Genomic DNA, 23,209 nt, shown 5'->3' with positions numbered 1-23,209 from the left:
CTCCTGAAAGGTGAGTTTTCACCTGTCTATGGGAGAAGTGATAACTACCTCCTTCTCTGGCCTTCTGAAAGGTGAGTTTTCACCTGTCTATGGAGAAGTGATAACTACCTCCTTCTCTGGTCTCCTGAAAGGTGAGTTTTCACCTGTCTATGGGAGAAGTGATAACTACCTCCTTCTCTGGCCTCCTGAAAGGTGAGTTTTCACCTGTCTATGGGAGAAGTGATAACTACCTCCTTCTCTGGCCCCCTGAAAGATGAGTTTTCACCTGTCTATGGAGAAGTGATACCTCCTTCTCTGGCCTCCTGAAAGGTGAGTTTTCACCTGTCTATGGGAGAAGTGATAACTACCTCCTTCTCTGGCCTCCTGAAAGGTGAGTTTTCTCCTGTCTATGGGAGAAGTGATAACTACCTCCTTCTCTGGCCTCCTGAAAGGTGAGTTTTCACCTGTCTATGGGAGAAGTGATAACTAACTCCTTCTCTGGCCTCCTGAAAGGTGAGTTTTCACCTGTCTATGGAGAAGTGATAACTACCTCCTTCTCTGGCCTCCTGAAAGGTGAGTTTTCACCTGTCTATGGGAGACGTGATAACTACCTCCTTCTCTGGCCTCCTGAAAGGTGAGTTTTCACCTGTCTATGGGAGAAGTGATAACTACCTCCTTCTCTGGCCTCCCGAAAGGTGAGTTTTCACCTGTCTATGGGAGAAGTGATAACTACCTCCTTCTCTGGCCTCCTGAAAGGTGAGTTTTCACCTGTCTATGGGAGAAGTGATAACTACCTCCTTCTCTGGCCTCCCGAAAGGTGAGTTTTCACCTGTCTATGGGAGAAGTGATAACTACCTCCTTCTCTGGCCTCCTGAAAGGTGAGTTTTCTGTCTATGGGAGAAGTGATAACTACCTCCTTCTCTGGCCTCCTGAAAGGTGAGTTTTCTGTCTATGGGAGAAGTGATAACTGCCTCCTTCTCTGGCCTCCTGAAAGGTGAGTTTTCACCTGTCTATGGGAGAAGTGATAACTACCTCCTTCTCTGGCCTCCTGAAAGGTGAGTTTTCACCTGTCTATGGGAGAAGTGATAACTACCTCCTTCTCTGGCCTCCTGAAAGGTGAGTTTTCAGGGCAGTTTTGAAGGATGCCAGCGAGCTACATGTTTTAAGGGAAATAGTCAAGGCATTCCAAATATGGGTAACCCTAACCCACAAGACAAATTTTGTCTTATGGGTTTGTGTTATCAGATCATCGTGTGCGCTCCCTCTGGTGTTGTGGCTGTGGGTGTCGCTAACTTTTTGGAGATGTTTGGTCAGATATGAGGGTACTGAGGGGATTGAGGGCAGATGCAGACCTCCAAGCTCACAACGCATTGCACTGCGACGCGTTCTGAGCTTGGAGGTCGGCTATTTCCGCTGCTTGATACCACTCTGACTAAGCATAATCAAGTGAATACTGGAGATGTGGCGTAACGGCATGGATTTCTACACAGAGAGGGCAATTCTTTCAACATAAGATGCTGCATTCAAGTTCATGAGAGTTTAGACAAGGCAATTCTCTTGAATGCTGCCTTCAGGAATGGCATGGAAGGGGGGGGGGGGGGATTAGCATTTCTTTCACCATAGTAAAAACTGCATTCATGGTCTGGAGAGGGCACTTTTTACAGACGGGTAAAAGGGCAGGGGCTCAAGCCCCCTTTGATGTCTATGTGTGCACGACGTGCCTGTCACACACATCACACGCTGACACACTGACCTGTGATTGGCTGAGGTAGTTCAGCCTGTCATACTCGTTGTCTGTGAGTGGCTGGTTCTGTTGCATCATGGACCGCGCCCTCTTGATGATGTCACGCATGTGTAGGATGAACCCCTGGAGCTCTGACGGCAGGATGAAGTAGCTACGCACCTTCAAAATAAAATATATTAGAGCTACACACCTTCAAAATAAAATATATTAGAGCTACACACCTTCAAAATAAAATATAATAGAGCTACACACCTTCAAAATAAAATATATTAGAGCTACACACCTTCAAAATAAAATATATTAGAGCTACACACCTTCAAAATAAAATACCAGGGTGAAGTAGCTACGCACCTTCAAAATAAAATACCAGGATGAAGTAGCTACGCACCTTCAAAATAAAATATATTAGAGCTACACACCTTCAAAATAAAATACCAGGGTGAAGTAGCTACGCACCTTCAAAATAAAATATATTAGAGCTACACACCTTCAAAATAAAATACCAGGGTGAAGTAGCTACGCACCTTCAAAATAAAATACCGGGATGAAGTAGCTACGCACCTTCAAAATAAAATACCGGGATGAAGTAGCTACGCACCTTCAAAATAAAATACCGGATGAAGTAGCTACGCACCTTCAAAATAAAATACCAGGATGAAGTAGCTACGCACCTTCAAAATAAATACCAGGATGAAGTAGCTAGGCACCCTCAAAATAAAATACCAGGATGAAGTAGCTACGCACCTTCAAAATAAAATACCAGGATGAAGTAGCTAGGCACCTTCAAAATAAAATACCAGGAGGAAGTAGCTACGCACCTTCAAAATAAAATACCAGGATGAAGTAGCTAGGCACCTTCAAAATAAAATACCAGGATGAAGTAGCTAGGCACCTTTAAAATAAAATACCAGGATGAAGTAGCTAGGCACCTTCACAATAAAATACCAGGATGAAGTAACTACGCACCTTCAAAATAAAATATATTAGAACTATACACCTTCAAAATAAAATACCAGGATGAAGTAGCTATGCACCTTCAAACACATAATACATAATATATAATCAATCACATTTGTACATTTAGTGTATTTCTACATTGCAGTATTGATACTTTTACTTAGGGTAAATAAACCATTCTAGTTCTCACCATGACAGAAGCGATGTCCTCTGGACTGTCCACGTCCAGGTGGAACTTGAAGGTCACCGTCTTACTGTTGTGAGTTTGGAGCTGACACTCTACCACCCTGTCTGCTAGCTCTGACAGCTGCACACACACACACACACACACACACACACGCACACACGCGCACACACACACACACACACACACACACACACACACACACACACACACACACACACACACACACACACACACACACACACACACACACACACACACACACACACACACACACACACACACACACACACAGAGATGGGATGGGATGGGATGGGGACCCAAATACATTTGGGTCTCCATCCGGAATCAATGGGGATACATTTACTAAAATATTTAGGAATTTAGGAATGCGACAAAAACAAAAAAAATATTATTGAATTCAAGTCTCCATGGTATGAGTAATCAATCGGAAAAAAGCCATTTTGGGGGTGAACTACTCCTTTAAATAAGGCTAGGTACACACGAAGACCGTTCACTGAATCCCTTTCAAAACGTTAATCGTACACACTGAATCGTCTCAAGAAATGCACGTGTCCACATGAAACCACTGAGAACGCAACAAAACCACTGTAGTACATATGCCCGGCCTGTGAGTGGCGCTGTGAAGCTCATTCAAAGAAAAAATAACGCACATCCTCGTCTTCGGTGCCGAGCTAAAACTGCCAACGCAGCAAATACTAGGAACAAAGAACGTAGCTCGCACTCACTTTCTGGTCGCTCCAAACTTTTTTTATTAACAAGCAACAATATAAACATTTCGACCTGTTATGGTCTTCTTCAGTATATATTTATGTATTCTGAAGAAGACCATAACAGGTCGAAACGTTTATATTGTTGCTTGTTAATAAAAAAGTTTGGAGCGACCAGAAAGTGAGTGCGAGCTACGTTCTTTGTTCCTGGTGCTGTGAAGCTGCCACACAGCACCAAAAAGAGAGAAGAAGAGATTTATTCTTCAGATTTATTCACTCTGGGACCCAGACAGCAACACGTCACCTTGTGACGCGTTGTGAGCTTGTAGACAAATAATTGGCCTCTATCGGTTTCTACAGACCTAAATACGTCCTTCCTTGGATGTCCAGTCCCGAAATGGAAGTGGAAAGGATCCAGCTATTGGCTAGAAGGGCAGCAAAGGGGGCGGGACTCAGTAGAGCCAGTAGAGGCACTATAGATGCATTAGTATCAATGTATCCACAAGTTTACAACATCCCATCGTGCATTGCCAGAAATTGGACGGAGCTTCCGGCGCCGCAGCCGAGTGTGATCTACAAGCTCACAGCGGCTGCATCTGCGACGCGACGTGAGCTTGTATGTCTTCTGTTAACCGGAAGTGTGGTGCAGTGTGGTGCAAAACATTCTCCGGTAAATTCCCGCGGAAACAGGTGGATAAATGAATTAATGGGACCATACTTTACAGAAACACATGTCATGGTGATCGAAAGAAGATATTAAACTATAGCGACTGAACGAATAGTATTGATGGCAATGTAATACAATCAGTGTAAAGTCAGATCAAACACCCATTGAGATTAATGGCTTGCCTGGCGTTGCCAGCCTCTATCACACACTTCGTTTTGGGAAGAGAGTCTGGGATTTCAGGAAGAGTTTTCATTTCTGTGGTTTGCTCCAAACCACTTGCCTCAAGCCTATACCTTATTGGCCAACCCTAAAAGCTGTTTGAGGAAATCGAATCTCAATGGATCGGGGCCAGACCGTACTACAACACCACTACCGCTAGGGGGTGTTGTTGTGTTCGGTCTGGTTTTAACCAGGCAAATTAATTGCATGAACAGTCACCTTCTAGCGCCACCTTCTGGGCCATTCATTAGAACTGCAGCTTTTTAATTACTTTCTTAGCCTCATTTCACACAGACAGACAGACAGACAGACAGACAGACAGACAGACAGACAGACAGACAGACAGACAGACAGGCAGTTACCCCAGTAATCCGGAGGCGGGACCTGGATTTCCTTCTGAATATCTTATTGGCTGGTCGTTTGTCCACGCTTTTGTTGCTCTTCTCTGAAGGGCCCTCGTTGCCGTCACTCAAACCCGACACATCGGAGGCGTTGCTACGCAGACACAGACAGGAAGTAGGAGAGGGAAAAAAGCACAAGGTGTGAGCTTGTAAGTGTGTGTGTGTGTGTGTGTGTGTGTGTGTGTGTGTGTGTGTGTGTGTGTGTGTGTGTGTGTGTGTTGATTTCTTTGACTAAAACTATGATGAAAAATGTCCGTCGAATGCCTTTTCTCACTGAAGAAAACTAAATCAAAACTAAGCTATGATGACTAAAACTAAGACTAAACATAGCCCCATATAGAACCTCCCCCGTCACTGCATACTGAGATGAGGTCCTATAAACGAAGACTAAACATAGCCCCATATAGAACCTCACCCGTCATACTGAGATGAGGTCCTATAAACTAAGACTAATCATAGCCCCATATAGAACCTCACCCGTCACTGCATACTGAGATGAGGTCCTATAAACTAAGACTAATCATAGCCCCATATAGAACCTCCCCCGTCATACTGAGATGAGGTCCTATAAACTAAGACTAATCATAGCCCCATATAGAACCTCACCCGTCACTGCATACTGAGATGAGGTCCTATAAACTATGACTAATCATAGCCCCATATAGAACCTCCCCCGTCATACTGAGATGAGGTCCTATAAACTAAGACTAATCATAGCCCCATATAGAACCTCACCCGTCATACTGAGATGAGGTCCTATAAACTAAGACTAATCATAGCCCCATATAGAACCTCACCCGTCACTGCATACTGAGATGAGGTCCTATAAACTAAGACTAATCATAGCCCCATATAGAACCTCCCCCATCGCTGCATACTGAGATGCGGTCCTATAAACTAAGACTAATCATAGCCCCATATAGAACCTCCCCCGTCACTGCATACTGAGATGAGGTCCTACCGCGGTATCCCTGGGCTGGTGTAGAACGCCTCCACGGTGAGGTAGAAAACACTTTTTCCGAAATTGTATCCAAAAATCACACCCGTGTGAACTGAGCGGTGGTTTACCCACCAACCCCTAACTGTACTGTATACTGTACTCTACTGTACCTAACTGTACTGTACTGTACATATTCTGCCCCCCTAGCCCCCCCCAGGCTAGTCTCAACAGCACCCTCTTACCCACCAACCCCTCCCCCCCTGTGTGTGTGTGTGTGTGTGTGTGCCTGGCCTGGCCTGAAAACAGCGCCCCTCCCTTAACATGTGTGGTCATAAAAGGTACTACACCACAGGCTTGAGGCTACATACAGACCCACCCACCCACATACAAACATACCTACACACACGGCCACGCTATGGAGACGGTGTGACCACCGCTCAAAAAGTAAGGGTAGTTCCACGCTCCCAGACAGTGGTTTCCCATCCCAGGGTACATAAAACCTGCACCACGACATGAAACAACCGCTTAAATCCTTAGTTTTGTAATGTTTTCCCATTCAACCGGAACTGTTGACAGTACTGTAAGTCTCGCGTAGCCAGGGAGCATTTGCAAATCGCGTTAGGATCGCAACAGTCTGGCCACGCGAGACTACGCCAGGGGGCTTTTCTGAATTCAATGAGACTGAATAAGTGATTTAAACCGTTCTCTCAACGCTGTGGTGCATGTAGTGGAACTACCTTTACTTTTTGGATACAATTTGGGGAAAAGTGTTTTCTACCTCAGCGGAGGTGTTCTAACCCAGCCCTGGGAGACCACGGTAGGACCTCATCTCGGAGCACAACAGTATCCAGCGACGGGTGAGGTTCTATATGGGGCTAGAATAAATACAAAATACGGTCAATACCGTCAACAAATATAAACTATCAGACTAAAATGTCAGGGAGGGACTAGTGCAGTGGTTCTCAACCTTTTCAGACCCCACCCCCCCCTGGACTAGTGGAGAGCGTTACCTGTCTACTTGTGAAGAGAAGACCGTGTGCTCGGCATTGTGGGAATCAGCGATGCTCTTTACGTGACGGGGGAGGGCAAAGGGGCGTGGCCTAACTTCAGATGAACTGAGGTCACCGTCTGTGTCGCAGTCCGCTGTCATGGCAACCAGAGGGGGGGGAGAGAGAGAGAGAGAGAGAGAGAGAGAGAGAGAGAGAGAGAGAGACAGAGAGAGAGTGTTAGAATTTCACTTTTATACGGTTCTGGGATTTAAAGCTATACTATGTAACTTTTTTAATAAAACAAATCTTAGAATTGTCCTAATTATTAAATCGCTAAAGTTTTAGAACACCCACTCTGTTCATTTCAGCTCCCAAAGCCTTTTCTTTATATGTGTTCTACTGAGCCCTGGTGGCCGTGACCGGGGCTGTTTTTCCCGGCAAAATTACGTCATATGCATCATTCTGTACACGTGTCTCCCTACCGGCCAATCAAAGCCCAGATCATACTCTGCCGAGCTCTTCAGGAAGTACACTGCAGTGTTTACACTGGTCTAGGAGTTTAGCATGTAAGTCCCCAACCGAGGCTCGTAGAGGGACACGAAAGACCTCTATGGATGCGTCTCAGCGAGGCGAGGCGGACGCGGTGGTCTGATGGCCCGAAAAACGTCCGAAAAAAGCAGACGCGACCGCGGTTTGCTATACCGCTACTGACCACTAGTTGAGCAACTTACACAGTATAGCTTTAAACGTTGACAGTTTTTAAGTCATTAAAATCTGTGTTTTTCGATCAGGCCTTTTGACTCAGAGGCTTTCAGTTGTCAGGAAGAAACCACAAATACACAGGGAACCACCTCTTTGCCACCTCCTTAAAGGGGTACACCACCCATTTTCAATATTGAACTATGTCATTAATATACCTTAGAGGACTTTTGGGGGTGTCCCCAGATGTTTAGCTAAATGTTAACATTGTTTTCTCACTCAAAAGTCAACAAACCAACATAAACACAAGTGTATAGAGGGTATCTGCACATTTATAAAGTGATAATTTAAGGACTTTTTAATACCTCAAAAATGACAAATTAAACATTGGCCAAAGTGTCAAATATTGGAGGCATAAATTGTGAAAATAGCAGATCTACATGCTCACAACGCCTCGCAAGCATGTAGATCTGCTATTAGAATTGTAGAACTGTATAGAACTGTATTATACAAAATGTAATGCCTCAACTCTTAGTGCTCGTCAGGGTGGGGGGGTCCCCAGTTAAAATATGATTATCTTGGGGGTTGCGGCCTGAAAAGGTTGAGAACCACTGGCTCACACACACACACACACACGCACACACACACACACACACACACACACACACACACACACACACGCACGCACACGCACACACGCACACGCACACGCACACGCACGCACACACGCATACGCACACACACACGTTACGTACAGGTGCAAGAGGAGTCTGGCTGGTTGAACGGAGGGGGTGGGGCCTTAGGGGGCGGGGTCTTAGGGGAAGGAGCCTTAGGGGGCGTGGCCTCCTCCGCCTCGCTGGTGGTCCCAGAGTCCATGGAGGCGCTGTCCCACGCTGATGACATCACGGACGACGGGCGGCTCGTCATGGAGGCTGCAGCGTTCTGATTGGATGCGGCGGGTTTGGGCTCCTCCCCTTCCTCTGTGGTGCCCGGCGAGGGGGGCGGGACTTCCTGTTGGGCGGCGAGGCGGCGCTTGTTGTCGCGCTGTCGCTTGATGTCCGTGACGCGGTCCCTGATCGCCTTGGCAACCAGCTTATAGTCTGACTCACTGACGAAGCCCAGCACCACCTTAAAGGAGAACACACAGCTTATAGTCTGACTCACTGACGAAGCCCAGCACCACCTTAAAGGAGAACACACAGCTTATAGTCTGACTCACTGACGAAGCCCAGCACCACCTTAAAGGAGAACACACAGCTTATAGTCTGACTCACTGACGAAGCCCAGCACCACCTTAAAGGAGGCATCCAGAACAAAACACATATAGGGTTAAAGGCCCATTCCCACTGGGCCAGATAACAGATAAAAAAATCTCTTTCTCCAGATATTTTTCCATTCAAAGTGGATGGTAGATACAGATAAAAAAAAATATCTGCCACAGATAAAAGTATCTGTGGCAAATATCTGTATCTACCATCCACTTTGAATGGAAACATATCTGGAGAAAGAGATTTTTGTATCTGTTATCTGGCCCAGTGGGAATGGGCCTTAAATCTGCCTTTCATCGTACCCCTTCATACCTGCTATAGTCGATTTGTTTCATAGCTGCCCCTGTTGCTAGATTTCGGCTGCCCCTGTTGCTAGATTTCGCGGGCCCTCTCATAACTAACAGATTAGATAGTCTTTATTCTAGTGCGGTTATTTCTTTAGCTTCAAAGTTAGTATTTTTTTATTGGATTGTGTTTACACAACGCCCTGAGACCAACCAAACCGCTGTTTTGACCTCACAGGCACCCTTACTTGTCAAACGGCTTCTGCTCTGCACCAGAGCAGAGAGAGGAGAGGCTAGAAAGGGAGGGGAGGAGCAGAGGATCTTCTCGTCTGTTTGACAAGTAAGGGTGCCTGTGTGTGCATGCGTGCGTTCGTTCATGCGTTCATGCATTCATGCGTACGTGCATGCAATAGAGATGGGACGATATCAAAATTTCATGTCACGATTATCGTGACCAAAAACTTCACAATATTGCGATTTACAATATTATCACCATAATCAAAATATCCCCAACATCTGGGGCGGAAAATTTGCCCCAAAATTGCAGATCTACAAGCGTTGTGAGCTTGTAGATCTGTGCTGTGGAGCCCGTAGATCTGGCAAAGAGAGTTCGTAGAGAGGGAAAAAAAGACAGTATCAAGTAATTCTATAAGTTATTTCCAGGTCGGTTTGACCAATTATTGAGGGTTTAAAATATGGTATACTGTACCAGATATGCAGCTCGGCAAATAAAAGGTGAATTGATCCCAGTGCACGACGGAGGACCATTTAAAGGTGAATTGATCCCAGTGCACGACGGAGGACGATTTAAAGGTGAATTGATCCCAGTGCATGACGGAGGACCATTTAAAGGTGAATTGATCCCAGTGCACGACGGAGGACAATTTAAAGGTGAATTGATCCCAGTGCACGACGGAGGACCATTTAAAGGTGAATTGATCCCAGTGCATGACGGAGGACCATTTAAAGGTGAATTGATCCCAGTGCATGACGGAGGACAATTTAAAGGTGAATTGATCCCAGTGCACGACGGAGGACGATTTAAAGGTGAATTGATCCCAGTGCACGACGGAGGACCATTTAAAGGTGAATTGATCCCAGTGCATGACGGAGGACCATTTAAAGGTGAATTGATCCCAGTGCATGACGGAGGACCATTTAAAGGTGAATTGATCCCAGTGCATGACGGAGGACCATTTAAAGGTGAATTGATCCCAGTGCATGACGGAGGACCATTTAAAGGTGAATTGATCCCAGTGCATGACGGAGGACCATTTAAAGGTGAATTGATCCCAGTGCATGACGGAGGACCATTTAAAGGTGAATTGATCCCAGTGCACGACGGAGGACCATTTAAAGGTGAATTGATCCCAGTGCATGACGGAGGACCATTTAAAGGTGAATTGATCCCAGTGCATGACGGAGGACCATTTAAAGGTGAATTGATCCCAGTGCATGACGGAGGACAATTTAAAGGTGAATTGATCCCAGTGCACGACGGAGGACAATTTAAAGGTGAATTGATCCCAGTGCATGACGGAGGACAATTTAAAGGTGAATTGATCCCAGTGCATGACGGAGGACCATTTAAAGGTGAATTGATCCCAGTGCATGACGGAGGACAATTTAAAGGTGAATTGATCCCAGTGCATGACGGAGGACAATTTAAAGGTGAATTGATCCCAGTGCATGACGGAGGACCATTTAAAGGTGAATTGATCCCAGTGCACGACGGAGGACCATTTAAAGGTGAATTGATCCCAGTGCATGACGGAGGACCATTTAAAGGTGAATTGATCCCAGTGCACGACGGAGGACCATTTAAAGGTGAATTGATCCCAGTGCACGACGGAGGACCATTTAAAGGTGAATTGATCCCAGTGCATGACGGAGGACCATTTAAAGGTGAATTGATCCCAGTGCATGACGGAGGACCATTTAAAGGTGAATTGATCCCAGTGCATGACGGAGGACCATTTAAAGGTGAATTGATCCCAGTGCACGACGGAGGACCATTTAAAGGTGAATTGATCCCAGTGCATGACGGAGGACCATTTAAAGGTGAATTGATCCCAGTGCACGACGGAGGACCATTTAAAGGTGAATTGATCCCAGTGCATGACGGAGGACCATTTAAAGGTGAATTGATCCCAGTGCATGACGGAGGACCATTTAAAGGTGAATTGATCCCAGTGCATGACGGAGGACCATTTAAAGGTGAATTGATCCCAGTGCACGACGGAGGACCATTTAAAGGTGAATTGATCCCAGTGCATGACGGAGGACAATTTAAAGGTGAATTGATCCCAGTGCATGACGGAGGACAATTTAAAGGTGAATTGATCCCAGTGCATGACGGAGGACCATTTAAAGGTGAATTGATCCCAGTGCATGACGGAGGACAATTTAAAGGTGAATTGATCCCAGTGCACGACGGAGGACAATTTAAAGGTGAATTGATCCCAGTGCATGACGGAGGACCATTTAAAGGTGAATTGATCCCAGTGCACGACGGAGGACCATTTAAAGGTGAATTGATCCCAGTGCACGACGGAGGACGATTTAAAGGTGAATTGATCCCAGTGCATGACGGAGGACCATTTAAAGGTGAATTGATCCCAGTGCACGACGGAGGACGATTTAAAGGTGAATTGATCCCAGTGCATGACGGAGGACCATTTAAAGGTGAATTGATCCCAGTGCAGGACGGAGGACGATTTAAAGGTGAATTGATCCCAGTGCACGACGGAGGACCATTTAAAGGTGAATTGATCCCAGTGCACGACGGAGGACAATTTAAAGGTGAATTGATCCCAGTGCACGACGGAGGACCATTTAAAGGTGAATTGATCCCAGTGCACGACGGAGGACAATTTAAAGGTGAATTGATCCCAGTGCATGACGGAGGACGATTTAAAGGTGAATTGATCCCAGTGCATGACGGAGGACCATTTAAAGGTGAATTGATCCCAGTGCACGACGGAGGACCATTTAAAGGTGAATTGATCCCAGTGCATGACGGAGGACCATTTAAAGGTGAATTGATCCCAGTGCATGACGGAGGACCATTTAAAGGTGAATTGATCCCAGTGCACGACGGAGGACCATTTAAAGGTGAATTGATCCCAGTGCATGACGGAGGACCATTTAAAGGTGAATTGATCCCAGTGCACGACGGAGGACCATTTAAAGGTGAATTGATCCCAGTGCATGACGGAGGACCATTTAAAGGTGAATTGATCCCAGTGCATGACGGAGGACCATTTAAAGGTGAATTGATCCCAGTGCACGACGGAGGACCATTTAAAGGTGAATTGATCCCAGTGCATGACGGAGGACCATTTAAAGGTGAATTGATCCCAGTGCATGACGGAGGACCATTTAAAGGTGAATTGATCCCAGTGCACGACGGAGGACCATTTAAAGGTGAATTGATCCCAGTGCACGACGGAGGACCATTTAAAGGTGAATTGATCCCAGTGCATGACGGAGGACCATTTAAAGGTGAATTGATCCCAGTGCATGACGGAGGACCATTTAAAGGTGAATTGATCCCAGTGCACGACGGAGGACCATTTAAAGGTGAATTGATCCCAGTGCACGACGGAGGACCATTTAAAGGTGAATTGATCCCAGTGCATGACGGAGGACCATTTAAAGGTGAATTGATCCCAGTGCATGACGGAGGACCATTTAAAGGTGAATTGATCCCAGTGCACGACGGAGGACCATTTAAAGGTGAATTGATCCCAGTGCACGACGGAGGACCATTTAAAGGTGAATTGATCCCAGTGCACGACGGAGGACCATTTAAAGGTGAATTGATCCCAGTGCATGACGGAGGACCATTTAAAGGTGAATTGATCCCAGTGCATGACGGAGGACGATTTAAAGGTGAATTGATCCCAGTGCACGACGGAGGACCATTTAAAGGTGAATTGATCCCAGTGCACGACGGAGGACCATTTAAAGGTGAATTGATCCCAGTGCATGACGGAGGACCATTTAAAGGTGAATTGATCCCAGTGCATGACGGAGGACCATTTAAAGGTGAATTGATCCCAGTGCACGACGGAGGACCATTTAAAGGTGAATTGATCCCAGTGCACGACGGAGGACGATTTAAAGGTGAATTGATCCCAGTGCATGACGGAGGACGATTTCACAATACATTTAACTCTCCACAATATGATTATTGTGAGCGCTTTTTATCACATAAACGATTATCGTCCCACCCCTTGCGTGCGTGCGTATTGTACCATATCCTGTACAGGTTGTAGAGGAACCGTGTGTGTGTGTGTGTGTGTGTGTGTGTGTGTGTGTGTGTGTGTGTGTGTGTGTGTGTGTGTGTGTGTGTGTGTGTTGTACCATATCCTGTGCCACCTCCTCTGTGTGTGTGTGTGTGTGTGTGTGTGTGTGTGTGTGTGTGTGTGTGTGTGTGTGTGTGTGTGTGTGTGTGTGTACCATATCCTGAGCCACCTCCTCTGTGTGTGTGTGTGTGTGTGTGTGTGTGTGTGTGTGTGTGTGTGTGTGTGTGTGTGTGTGTGTGTGTGTGTGTGTGTGTGTGTGTGTGTGTGTGTGTACTGTACCATATCCTGGGCCACCTCCTCTGCCACGTCACTGTACAGGTTGTAGAGGAACTCGATGGCGTTGTTGTCCTTGTACTTCCCTCGGAGGCGGCGGTGCTCGCCCATCCTCAGCCACAGCTTGATGGAGGGGCGTCGCCCGTCGTCCTCCTCTGCCAGCTCTGCTCTCACTCCATCACTGTCCTGTTGGAGGAACACATGGTCCAAGAGGTCCTGGATGCAGAACCTGAGGAACACACACACACACACACACACACACACACACACACACACACACACACACACACACACACACACACACACACACACACACACACACACACACAGCACGCACGCACACACACACAATGTGACGCCTTGTGAGCTTGTAGATCTGCTATTTTTGGTGAACAGAGTTGGCCATAGGTGGAAAAAATATCTCATCAAGTACAGTGCAAATCAGGTCTGTTTTACTATAAGCATAGTAAAGTTATATTGATGAATTCCAAATGTTATCAGATTATTCAGAGTCACCCCTGTGACTGGCATCACAGACAGCACCCTAGGGTGCCACGGCACCCACTTCTGGAAATCCTGCCCTAGACTCAGTGGTGGTGGTGGACTGGACTGTGCCACCCGAGCACCCATTCTCTCCTCAGTCCTGGCAGAACAGTCGGGGTACGGTCAGTCATGGATACTACAGCATGAGGTGACTGTATAAGCACACAAGATTCATCCGTCATCATTTCAGTTTCCTGATGTGCATCTATCCTCCTCCCATCATCTGGTTCATTTGGTTAGGATTCCTGTAGCTTTCATCTTGTATCTTTTTACATGGCAGGATCGCTGGCCCTGAACACAACCCCCTTAGGGGGGGGGGGGGGGGGGGTGGAGTTGGTCTGTTAGTCCTCTCCACAAAACCTATAGTCCTCCAGGCAATGGATGACAGACTCACGCCACATGAGACCACTGACCAGACAGGTTATGGGTTGTGTTTAGAGGTGTAACGATACATTTTAATAGCGAATCGATACATATCACGATACATGGTTGACGATACGATACATGGACGATATTGGTTAATTCATGGCAATACGATACGATTCGATTCAATGATTTAAAATCGATATGGTAACTATTTAGCAAAGAAATTAAATCTGTGTGAAGGGTGTGGATAGTGCAGGTTTTTAAGGGAAACATGTATTATTATGGATATAAATAAGTAAACACGGTGATTATCTGCCAAATACATGGACATTGTATGTTGACAAACCCGCACCTTGACATGAACCCAGAGATTACACACATTTATCGATAGACCAGTGTAGCTATATGGAAAGGAAAAGTAGTTAAACCCCCCCCCCTTTTAAAATGTTCTTCTTAAAAATGATAAATACAATGCACAAGTAGGTAGTATCGATACAATCGATTCTTTGCACTGCTGATTCGATACGATACAAAATAAAGCGATACGATTCGATTTTAGCTGTTTTCATTTAGATATACTTCAATTTATATTTAAGTTAAACACGATATTTCGATACAGTTACTATATCGTTACACCGCTAGTTGTGTTCAAGCTGCCCCCGGCACGTCAGGCCCGGCCAACTCCTGTTACCATGTACCGGTATGTGGTATTCTGCTCCCAAATGCTGCAAAATTACCACCACTGGCAACGCGAGACAGCACACGAGAGTAGACGAGGTAATACTGTAGGAGATGGGAATAGCAATGTGATGAAGTTAATGATCATCTGTTGTTCTCACATGGGAGTGGGACACAGAACAGGTTTGGTGCTTCCTCCAAGCCTAATATCTCTTAGACTACTGCAACTGCATCCTCGTGTGACATAGGCCAGTGGTTCTCAACCTGTGGGTCGGGAACCCCAGGGGGTCCCCACATTATTTTGGGGGGTCCCCAGAATATTAACTTAACGTACAACATTGTTTTCTCTCTCGACGGTAAACAAACCAACATAAAGTTTAAGTGTATAGAGGGTATCTGGCACATTTCTAAAGTGACAATTTAAGGACTTTTTTAATACCTCTAAAATGGCAAATTAAACATTGGCCAAATTATCAAATATTAGAGGCAGAAATTGTGAAAATAGCAGATCTACAAGCTCACAACACGAGGTATTGTCAGCATGTAGATCTGATGTTTTCACAATAGAACCTTGTTCTACAAAATGTAATGCCTCAACTCTCAGTGCTCGTCAGGGGGGGGGGGGGGGGGGGGGGGGGGTCAGGATGGGGGGTATTTTGGGGGGTCAGGATGGGGGGTATTTTGGGGGGTCAGGATGGGGGGTATTTTGGGGGGTCAGGATGGGGGGTATTTTGGGGGGTCGTGGCCTGAAAAGGTTGAGAACCACTGACATATAGGCTACCCACAGCAGGACGAGAACAAATGTGTGCGTGTGTGCGTGTGTGTGTGTGTGTGTGTGTTAGGGCATTAACGAAAAAGTCGACAAGTCAACTGAGTCGACTTCATTACACAAGTCGACTCCCACCAAAGAAAGTCGAAAGTCGAGGTTGAAAAAAAAATCCTTTGTATAATTTATTTTCTATCATTATTTTTTCTCCATGTGTGCATCTGTACAGCATTCAAACAGTAGGATTGCTTATTGTCAAGAACGGAATGATCCAATACTACAGTGCTACATTACATTTGGTATGACATTTCGCGATGCGAGGCGTTGTGAGCATGTAGATCTGCTATTTTCACAATGTCTGCCTCTATATGTTAGACAATTTGGACAATGTTTAATTTGTCATTTTAGAGGTGTTAAAAAGTCCTTAAATTGTCACTTTAGAAATGAGCAGATACCCTCTATACACTTAAGTGTGGGTTTGTTTACAGCTGAGTGAGAAAACAATGTTGCACATTAACCTAATCATCGTGTGTGATGTGATGACGTCATCAAAAGATAAAGTCGACTTCAATTCAACTTTTTACTGAGTCGAGTCGACTTGCAGATATAACAAGTCGTTAATGCCCTGTGTGTGTGTGTGTGTGTGTGTGTGTGTGTGTGTGTGTGTGTGTGTGTGTGTGTGTGTGTGTGTGCGTGCGTGCGTGTGTGTGCGACTGTGCGCGTGTGTCTGTGTGTGACAGGTAAGGACCTGGGCTGGTCCAACGGTCTTGGTGAAGACCTTTCATCATGAGAACAGGTAAGGACCTGGGCTGGTCCAACGGTCTTGGTGAAGACCTTTCATCATGAGAACAGGTAAGGACCTGGGCTGGTCCAACGGTCTTGGTGAAGACCTTTCATCATGAGAACAGGTAAGGACCTGGGCTGGTCCAACGGTCTTGGTGAAGACCTTTCATCATGAGAACAGGTAAGGACCTGGGCTGGTCCAACGGTCTTGGTGAAGACCTTTCATCATGAGAACAGGTAAGGACCTGGGCTGGTCCAACGGTCTTGGTGAAGACCTTTCATCATGAGAACAGGTAAGGACCTGGGCTGGTCCAACGGTCTTGGTGAAGACCTTTCATCATGAGAACAGGTAAGGACCTGGGCTGGTCCAACGGTCTTGGTGAAGACCTTTCATCATGAGAACAGGTAAGGACCTGGGCTGGTCCAACGGTCTTGGTGAAGACCTTTCATCATGAGAACAGGTAAGGACCTGGGCTGGTCCAACGGTCTTGGTGAAGACCTTTCATCATGAGAACAGGTAAGGACCTGGGCTGGTCCAACGGTCTTGGTGAAGACCTTTCATCATGAGAACAGGTAAGGACCTGGGCTGGTCCAACGGTCTTGGTGAAGACCTTTCATCATGAGAACAGGTAAGGACCTGGGCTGGTCCAACGGTCTTGGTGAAGACCTTTCATCATGAGAACAAAAGAACTAAACACTCCTCCACCTCACCCTCAGGCTGCTACTGTACATTACTGTACCATCAAAGGCTTAAAGTCAATTAAATAACATCCCCGGGACTCATCACAGCTTCAGAGAGAGGCATTACAGTCCATACCGTTTCATAACTCAAAAGTCTTAAAGGCATAGTTCATGGGTCTTCAACAGGGGCTCCGGGACCCTAACCACTTGAACCCTAGTGTTAGAACTTCAGCCAAAAATAGCAGATCTACAAGCTCACCCCAAGCTCACCCTCAACCCAAGGGCAAGCATTACTGTAAGAAGAGAAAACTGTACAGGACCCAGGATTATTCCCTGCTGACCACCATGGATGCATGGATGGATGGATGGATGGATGGATGGATGGATGGATGGATGGATGGATCAATCAACAATCCTTTAGAAGTAGATGGTCCACATAATTGCGTCACCGCCCAATGACATCACAACATTATCATCCCAACCAATGCAACTGTCCTTTAAACTCATTCTTAGCCAAAACACCAAAAATCGCCATTTTACAGGAAGCCCAGCCAGCCAGATCACCAAACGTCACCTTGGGGATCATTTTCTGATCATTTTGGTATTTTTTTGACATTTTTTGAGCTATAAATGACCTTTCTAGCTTAATTTTAGTCTAAAGTTACATATTCGAAGGAAGTGACATCATCGATGACGTAACCCGGAAGTCGTTCGGCCATAACATAGAATGGGCCTTTTTACAGCATTGAATGTTGACGTTTTTCTTATCAAACTTTACCATATCTAGACCGATTTTCATTCGGAAAAAAATGGCTGGACTGACAGATTGGTCACTCAAGAGCAAAAACGAGTGTAAATGGCGTGTGCACGACGTTCGGATCGTGTTTTATAGCTCCCGTTCGGCGGACCGGGAGACATAATGGCCGCCAATGGGCGCCGCCATTATGGGTCTACTGCTGTCCACTCGCTAGTCCAGACTCTAGGAGATTATCGTTGGGCACACTCTAGTGGATAGTACTAGTACTACATTTTACAACAATATGATCCCTGTTGGGTTAGATTAAAGCTAACTTGGAAATTAATAAAATTCCTGGCAGTATAGCCTATTGCCTATTGCCTATTGTAAATGGCTGGGAGAGAGTTAAAAGTAATCGTCCAACTAACAAAGTGTCATTCGACAACTTCTTTAAACTGTTGTTTAGAAACGTATCCTTTAAATTGGTTGCACTCTTTGAACGTGGTGCTGTGTGTAAAATGATTCACTGGACCATACATCTGAAAGGAGGACCTAAGGACTGCTGGCATGCTGCTGTGGTAGTCGGACACAAGCTGTACTCATTTGGAAAAAGCAACCACAGTGATCAGATTGAAGTCCGCATCTTCAACACAGTGTCTTTGCGTTGGAGGAAGTTGCCCCCAGTGACAAATGGAAGAGGAAAACGTCCCATTGAGGTTCCCTCCGGGCGCGATGGCCACACAGCTGTGCTGGTAGAAGAAATAGTCTACATCTGGGGAGGAGGGTCTCCTTACTGCAATGTGGTTTATGCCTTTGATGTCGACACCCACAGCTGGTTCAAACCCAATATTTCTGGGACTATTCCAGGAGCAAGGAGTCTCCACTCAGCCTGTGTCCTGGAGAAGGTCATGTATGTGTATGGAGGACTCACCCAGCTGACTGAATGTACTAATGACATGTACAAGTTGGACACCACCATAATGGTCTGGTCTTTAATTAACACCAGAGGAACTCCTCCACCTGCTTCACAATGTCACTCTGCCACCATCATTGGAACAAAGATGTTTGTATTTGGGGGCTTCCTTCGACAGGGTAACCTAAACAACAATACAGTGTTTGACACAGAGACCAACTGCTGGCTGAAGACTCCTTCTACACAGCTTCTCCCAGAAGAACGTTGGTGTCATTCAGCCTTTTCCTACAATGGAGAGCTGTATATATTTGGTGGCATGAGCTGGAAGTACTTCAATGATCTGTGGAAATTCAGTCCAGAGACCTTTTCCTGGAAGCAGGTTGAGCCCAAGGGGAAAGGCCCCTGTAGGATGTATGGAATGTGCTGTTGCATGGTGGGAGATTGTATCATCATCCATGGAGGAAACAATATACAATACCCACAAGCAGACAGTACAATAACTGGTGACCTGTATATCTTAGATTTAAGTCCTAGCCTGAAGACGTTATGCAAGCTAGCAGTCACTCAGCATGGTCTGGATGAGTCTGAACTCCCACATGACATCAGGTGGGAACTGGCAGCTATGACTCGCCTCGCAACAGCCAGACAGAGTCTGGGATCCGTCCATAGACAACTCATTACCATGACGTAGTTACTCACTTTGACTGACAGGTCCAGTCGGAAGCATCAAAAATCGTCGGCAGAACAGCAAATACGTCTTTTCCAGAAAGAAATTCCAAAAGTGCAAAAAGTTCTGAGAGGCCGTTGATTTCAGATGAAACTTCGCTTAATACAGCTTTTATTTGTGATCTGTAAACTCGCATCGTGTATGGCGGCCGCCATGTTTGTTTCCAAAGTGCGAGAGGTGCAGCAGCCGCTCGACCAATCAGGAACTGTGTAAGCCGGGTCGCTCAAAATGGAGCCATTTGATTGGAAATTAGAAAATAAGTTCCGCGCTGTGAGCTTGTATATCTGCTATTTTTCAATAGCTAAAGTTACTAGGGCCCCTCCACCTTGGGCCCCAGTAACTCAGTCCCACTTTCCTACCCCTTGTGACGCCCCTGGATGGCCGTACCAGGCTAAGCCATGACAGCAACAGCACAGATACAAATGACATGGACCACCACACACGTGAGAACACAACACACACACGCGCACAAATACATTAATAAATAAATCGGGAGATAAGCGACCGTCAGGTCGCAGCGTGATTTTAGGGCAAAATGTGTAGGAGCAGTGTCCAAAAATGTGTTTGAAGAAATCGGCCTGATGGTGGCGCTATATGGGACAGATCCATGTTGATGAGATGAGTGTAGACATACCGTGTACTGATTTGCGTGATTTTAGGGCAAAAATTGTAGGAGCTGTGCCCATAAATGCAAGAATCTGCCTCATGGTGGCGCTAGAAGAGGGTCATGTGAGAATTGATGGGTGGAGGTTGTGGTTTGGCAGGCAAGGAGTGTGTGTGCAAAATGTGTTAGAGTTGGGTGTCGAACAGATGACATGTAGTAACAGCGAGGCTATCCCATAAGATGATGATGATGATGATGATGATGATGAAGAGGAAGATGTTGAAAAAAAAGAATATCTTTGTTGACCATGAGACTTGAACTCAGAACCCTACATGTAGTGAGTGAGAGACACTGCTGTTAAATCCATCACTCATAATAGTTAAATGTAGCGGTCACTGCCCACTATACCAAGAGATCAGAGACGCATACTTCCCACAGATTACACACACCCGAAGTGAATTTGAAAACTCGACCAATGATGAAAAACTCCCATACCTACTGGGAGAAATACAACAATGCGCGAACACAGCAGCAAGATTTGTGAACTGTTGCGACAAAAGAAGGCTAGAAACACAACCACCCTAAGGACTACAAACCATGGATTGACATCTAGACCTACTGCACATACAGTATGAAACAGAGCTGATACCTTTAAATGCATTTTGAGGAAAATAATGCTGAAAATAATGCTGCTATTTGTGTATATATATAAAATGTCACAATGCAACATAGCTCTGTTTACACAATGCTGTACCCCCTCCAACTGTATATATGTTCCCCATTTTCAACTGTTTTCATTGTATTTGTGATACTTGCTTTGGCAATGTAAACGTATGTTTTCTCATGCCAATAAAGCTCCTTTGAATTGAATTGAATTGAATTGTATGAAGGTGTTGCTTGCTGAAAAGAACCGGTCTGCTGAAATAAGAGAAGCCGGTGAACGGCTGAAGGCTGTTCGTTTTTGCTGGGAAGCTCTTGGTCCGGCAATGTTGCCTCATGGAAACCAACCTATACTTTGCCAATAAAAGGACACAAGGAACAACTCTACTGCTGTTTTCATTAGCCTCGCGTAGCCAGGCTTACTCATCTGCGAAGAGAAAAGCCTGGTGACAATAGAAGGCAGAAGACGTTCTAGGAGGTGGGGCTGAATTTTCCCGGAAGCTGTATTTTTTTCACAGTGCGGTGTTCCTGCAAACGTATTCCCTGCACGAAAAAAATCTGGTCTACGTCTCCTGCTCCGTCGGTTGCGCTCGCAATAAACAATATACAAACAAAAACATTGATTCAAGCAATGTTACACATATTTACACATACAATCTATTTTAGTTTTTTCGCTGGGGAATGTAAACAGACCCGCACCGCATGACGTAACGTCCGTTAAACGCAGCACTTCCGCTAGAAATCGTGGAACACACCGGAAGGCATATTGTCTACAGGGTGTGTTTTCATTCATCTTTCCCTCAAATCTTTTCCCTGGACCTTTCTACGAATCAGTCTAATTAGAGCATTTCCAATACACCACAGTAGATCAAGGATCTAGATAAAAAAAAAAAAAAGACTTCAGGAAGTACGAACACTGTGGACAAATATCTCCAAACGATATCTACCAAAAAAAATAAAAAAAGGTTTTCAAGTGATAAAAATCACACCCGTGTGAACTGAGCGGTGGTTTTTTACAACTAGGGTTCATATGTTAAAGAAAAGATCAGTGTTAAAATGAGATTTTAATGTTTTTGATTTCAGTGGGTGGGGGCAGGCGTATAAGTGGCTAAACATGTCGTTTTACACACAATAAGCCCATTCCCAAGATACACCACAGTCCTAGATGTGACTTATGGGGGCTGGTAGTGTTACTGTAAGTACTAAATAGTAATACAGAAATCGCTGGCTTAATGTGTCTAAAAAGACACATTTAGAAACTTGTACGCATGGCCCTCACCCACTGAAAAAGTGTGTGGGCTAAACCTGCTAAAACGATAGAAGTAAATGAAAACATTTTAACACCCATCTTTTCTTTTCTCTGATTACAATCTAAAAATATTAACCCTTGTTGTAAAATAACCAACGTTGACCTTTAAACTTCACCGATCGCGCCTCATTTCTTTTTCAGTTTTATTCTCGGGCTCAAGAGTGGGCATGTGGCATACCGGGCGTATGCCACCATTCTAGGATAGTTCAAGTATTTTTTAGGCTGGGCGGCGACTAAGTGGAGAGGAGCCAATCCTTCAGTAGCACCGGCCCACAGAGCAGGGAGACATCAGCTGATTGGCCCACTGGCTTGTCTATCATCCGAATACTGGCCAATCACAGGCTACTGTGGTCCAGGAGTCCCGCCCAAACACACCCAAAACAGCTGATATACAAGCCCACAACGCATCGCTGCCTCCAGGCGGCGTGGGCTTGTAGATCTTCTACGTTGTGGTGGGCCGGTCTGGGGCCAAGATGCCAGGACCGAAGTTCTGTCCCAGCCCGGCCCTGTCGAGAGCAGTGGTTCCTAAACATTTTTTTGTCTCAGGGCACCCCATAAATATTGTTTTATAAGTACATATAAGTACATTATAATTTTCACTCCCAGCACCTTATATTTATAGCATATCGTCGTTGTCGGGTGGAACCTTGTATGTCCAAAACCGTTCGTTTTGTATTTATCATCTATAAAATGTAGGCTACTAAACTAGTGAAAACAGCAGATCAAGCCAAGACAAGCACAGATCAAGACAAGCACACAACGCCTCGCATCGCAAGGCGTTGTGTGCTTGTAGATCGG

The 23,209-nt window shown here is 45.5% G+C and overlaps 1 protein-coding gene across 1 annotated transcript in view; it reads right to left on the bottom strand.

Moving 5' to 3' along the window:
• Window positions 1-23,209, bottom strand: part of LOC308284354 (serine/threonine-protein kinase WNK4-like) — a gene marked incomplete at its 5' end in the record, with an annotated part of 103,671 nt that overhangs the window by 30,123 nt on the left and 50,339 nt on the right. The window contains 6 exons of the mRNA XM_080724943.1: window positions 1,733-1,882; window positions 2,871-2,987; window positions 4,844-4,976; window positions 6,833-6,965; window positions 8,266-8,638; window positions 13,652-13,874. Coding sequence (XP_080581069.1) covers window positions 1,733-1,882; window positions 2,871-2,987; window positions 4,844-4,976; window positions 6,833-6,965; window positions 8,266-8,638; window positions 13,652-13,874 — 1,129 coding nt within the window. The remainder of the gene's footprint in view (window positions 1-1,732; window positions 1,883-2,870; window positions 2,988-4,843; window positions 4,977-6,832; window positions 6,966-8,265; window positions 8,639-13,651; window positions 13,875-23,209) is intronic.

Source organism: Nannobrachium achirus (genome assembly GCF_963921795.1).
Source record: "Nannobrachium achirus genome assembly, chromosome: 4".
Taxonomy (NCBI): Eukaryota; Metazoa; Chordata; class Actinopteri; order Myctophiformes; family Myctophidae; genus Nannobrachium; species Nannobrachium achirus.
This window is presented reverse-complemented; position numbering and strand designations above follow the sequence as displayed.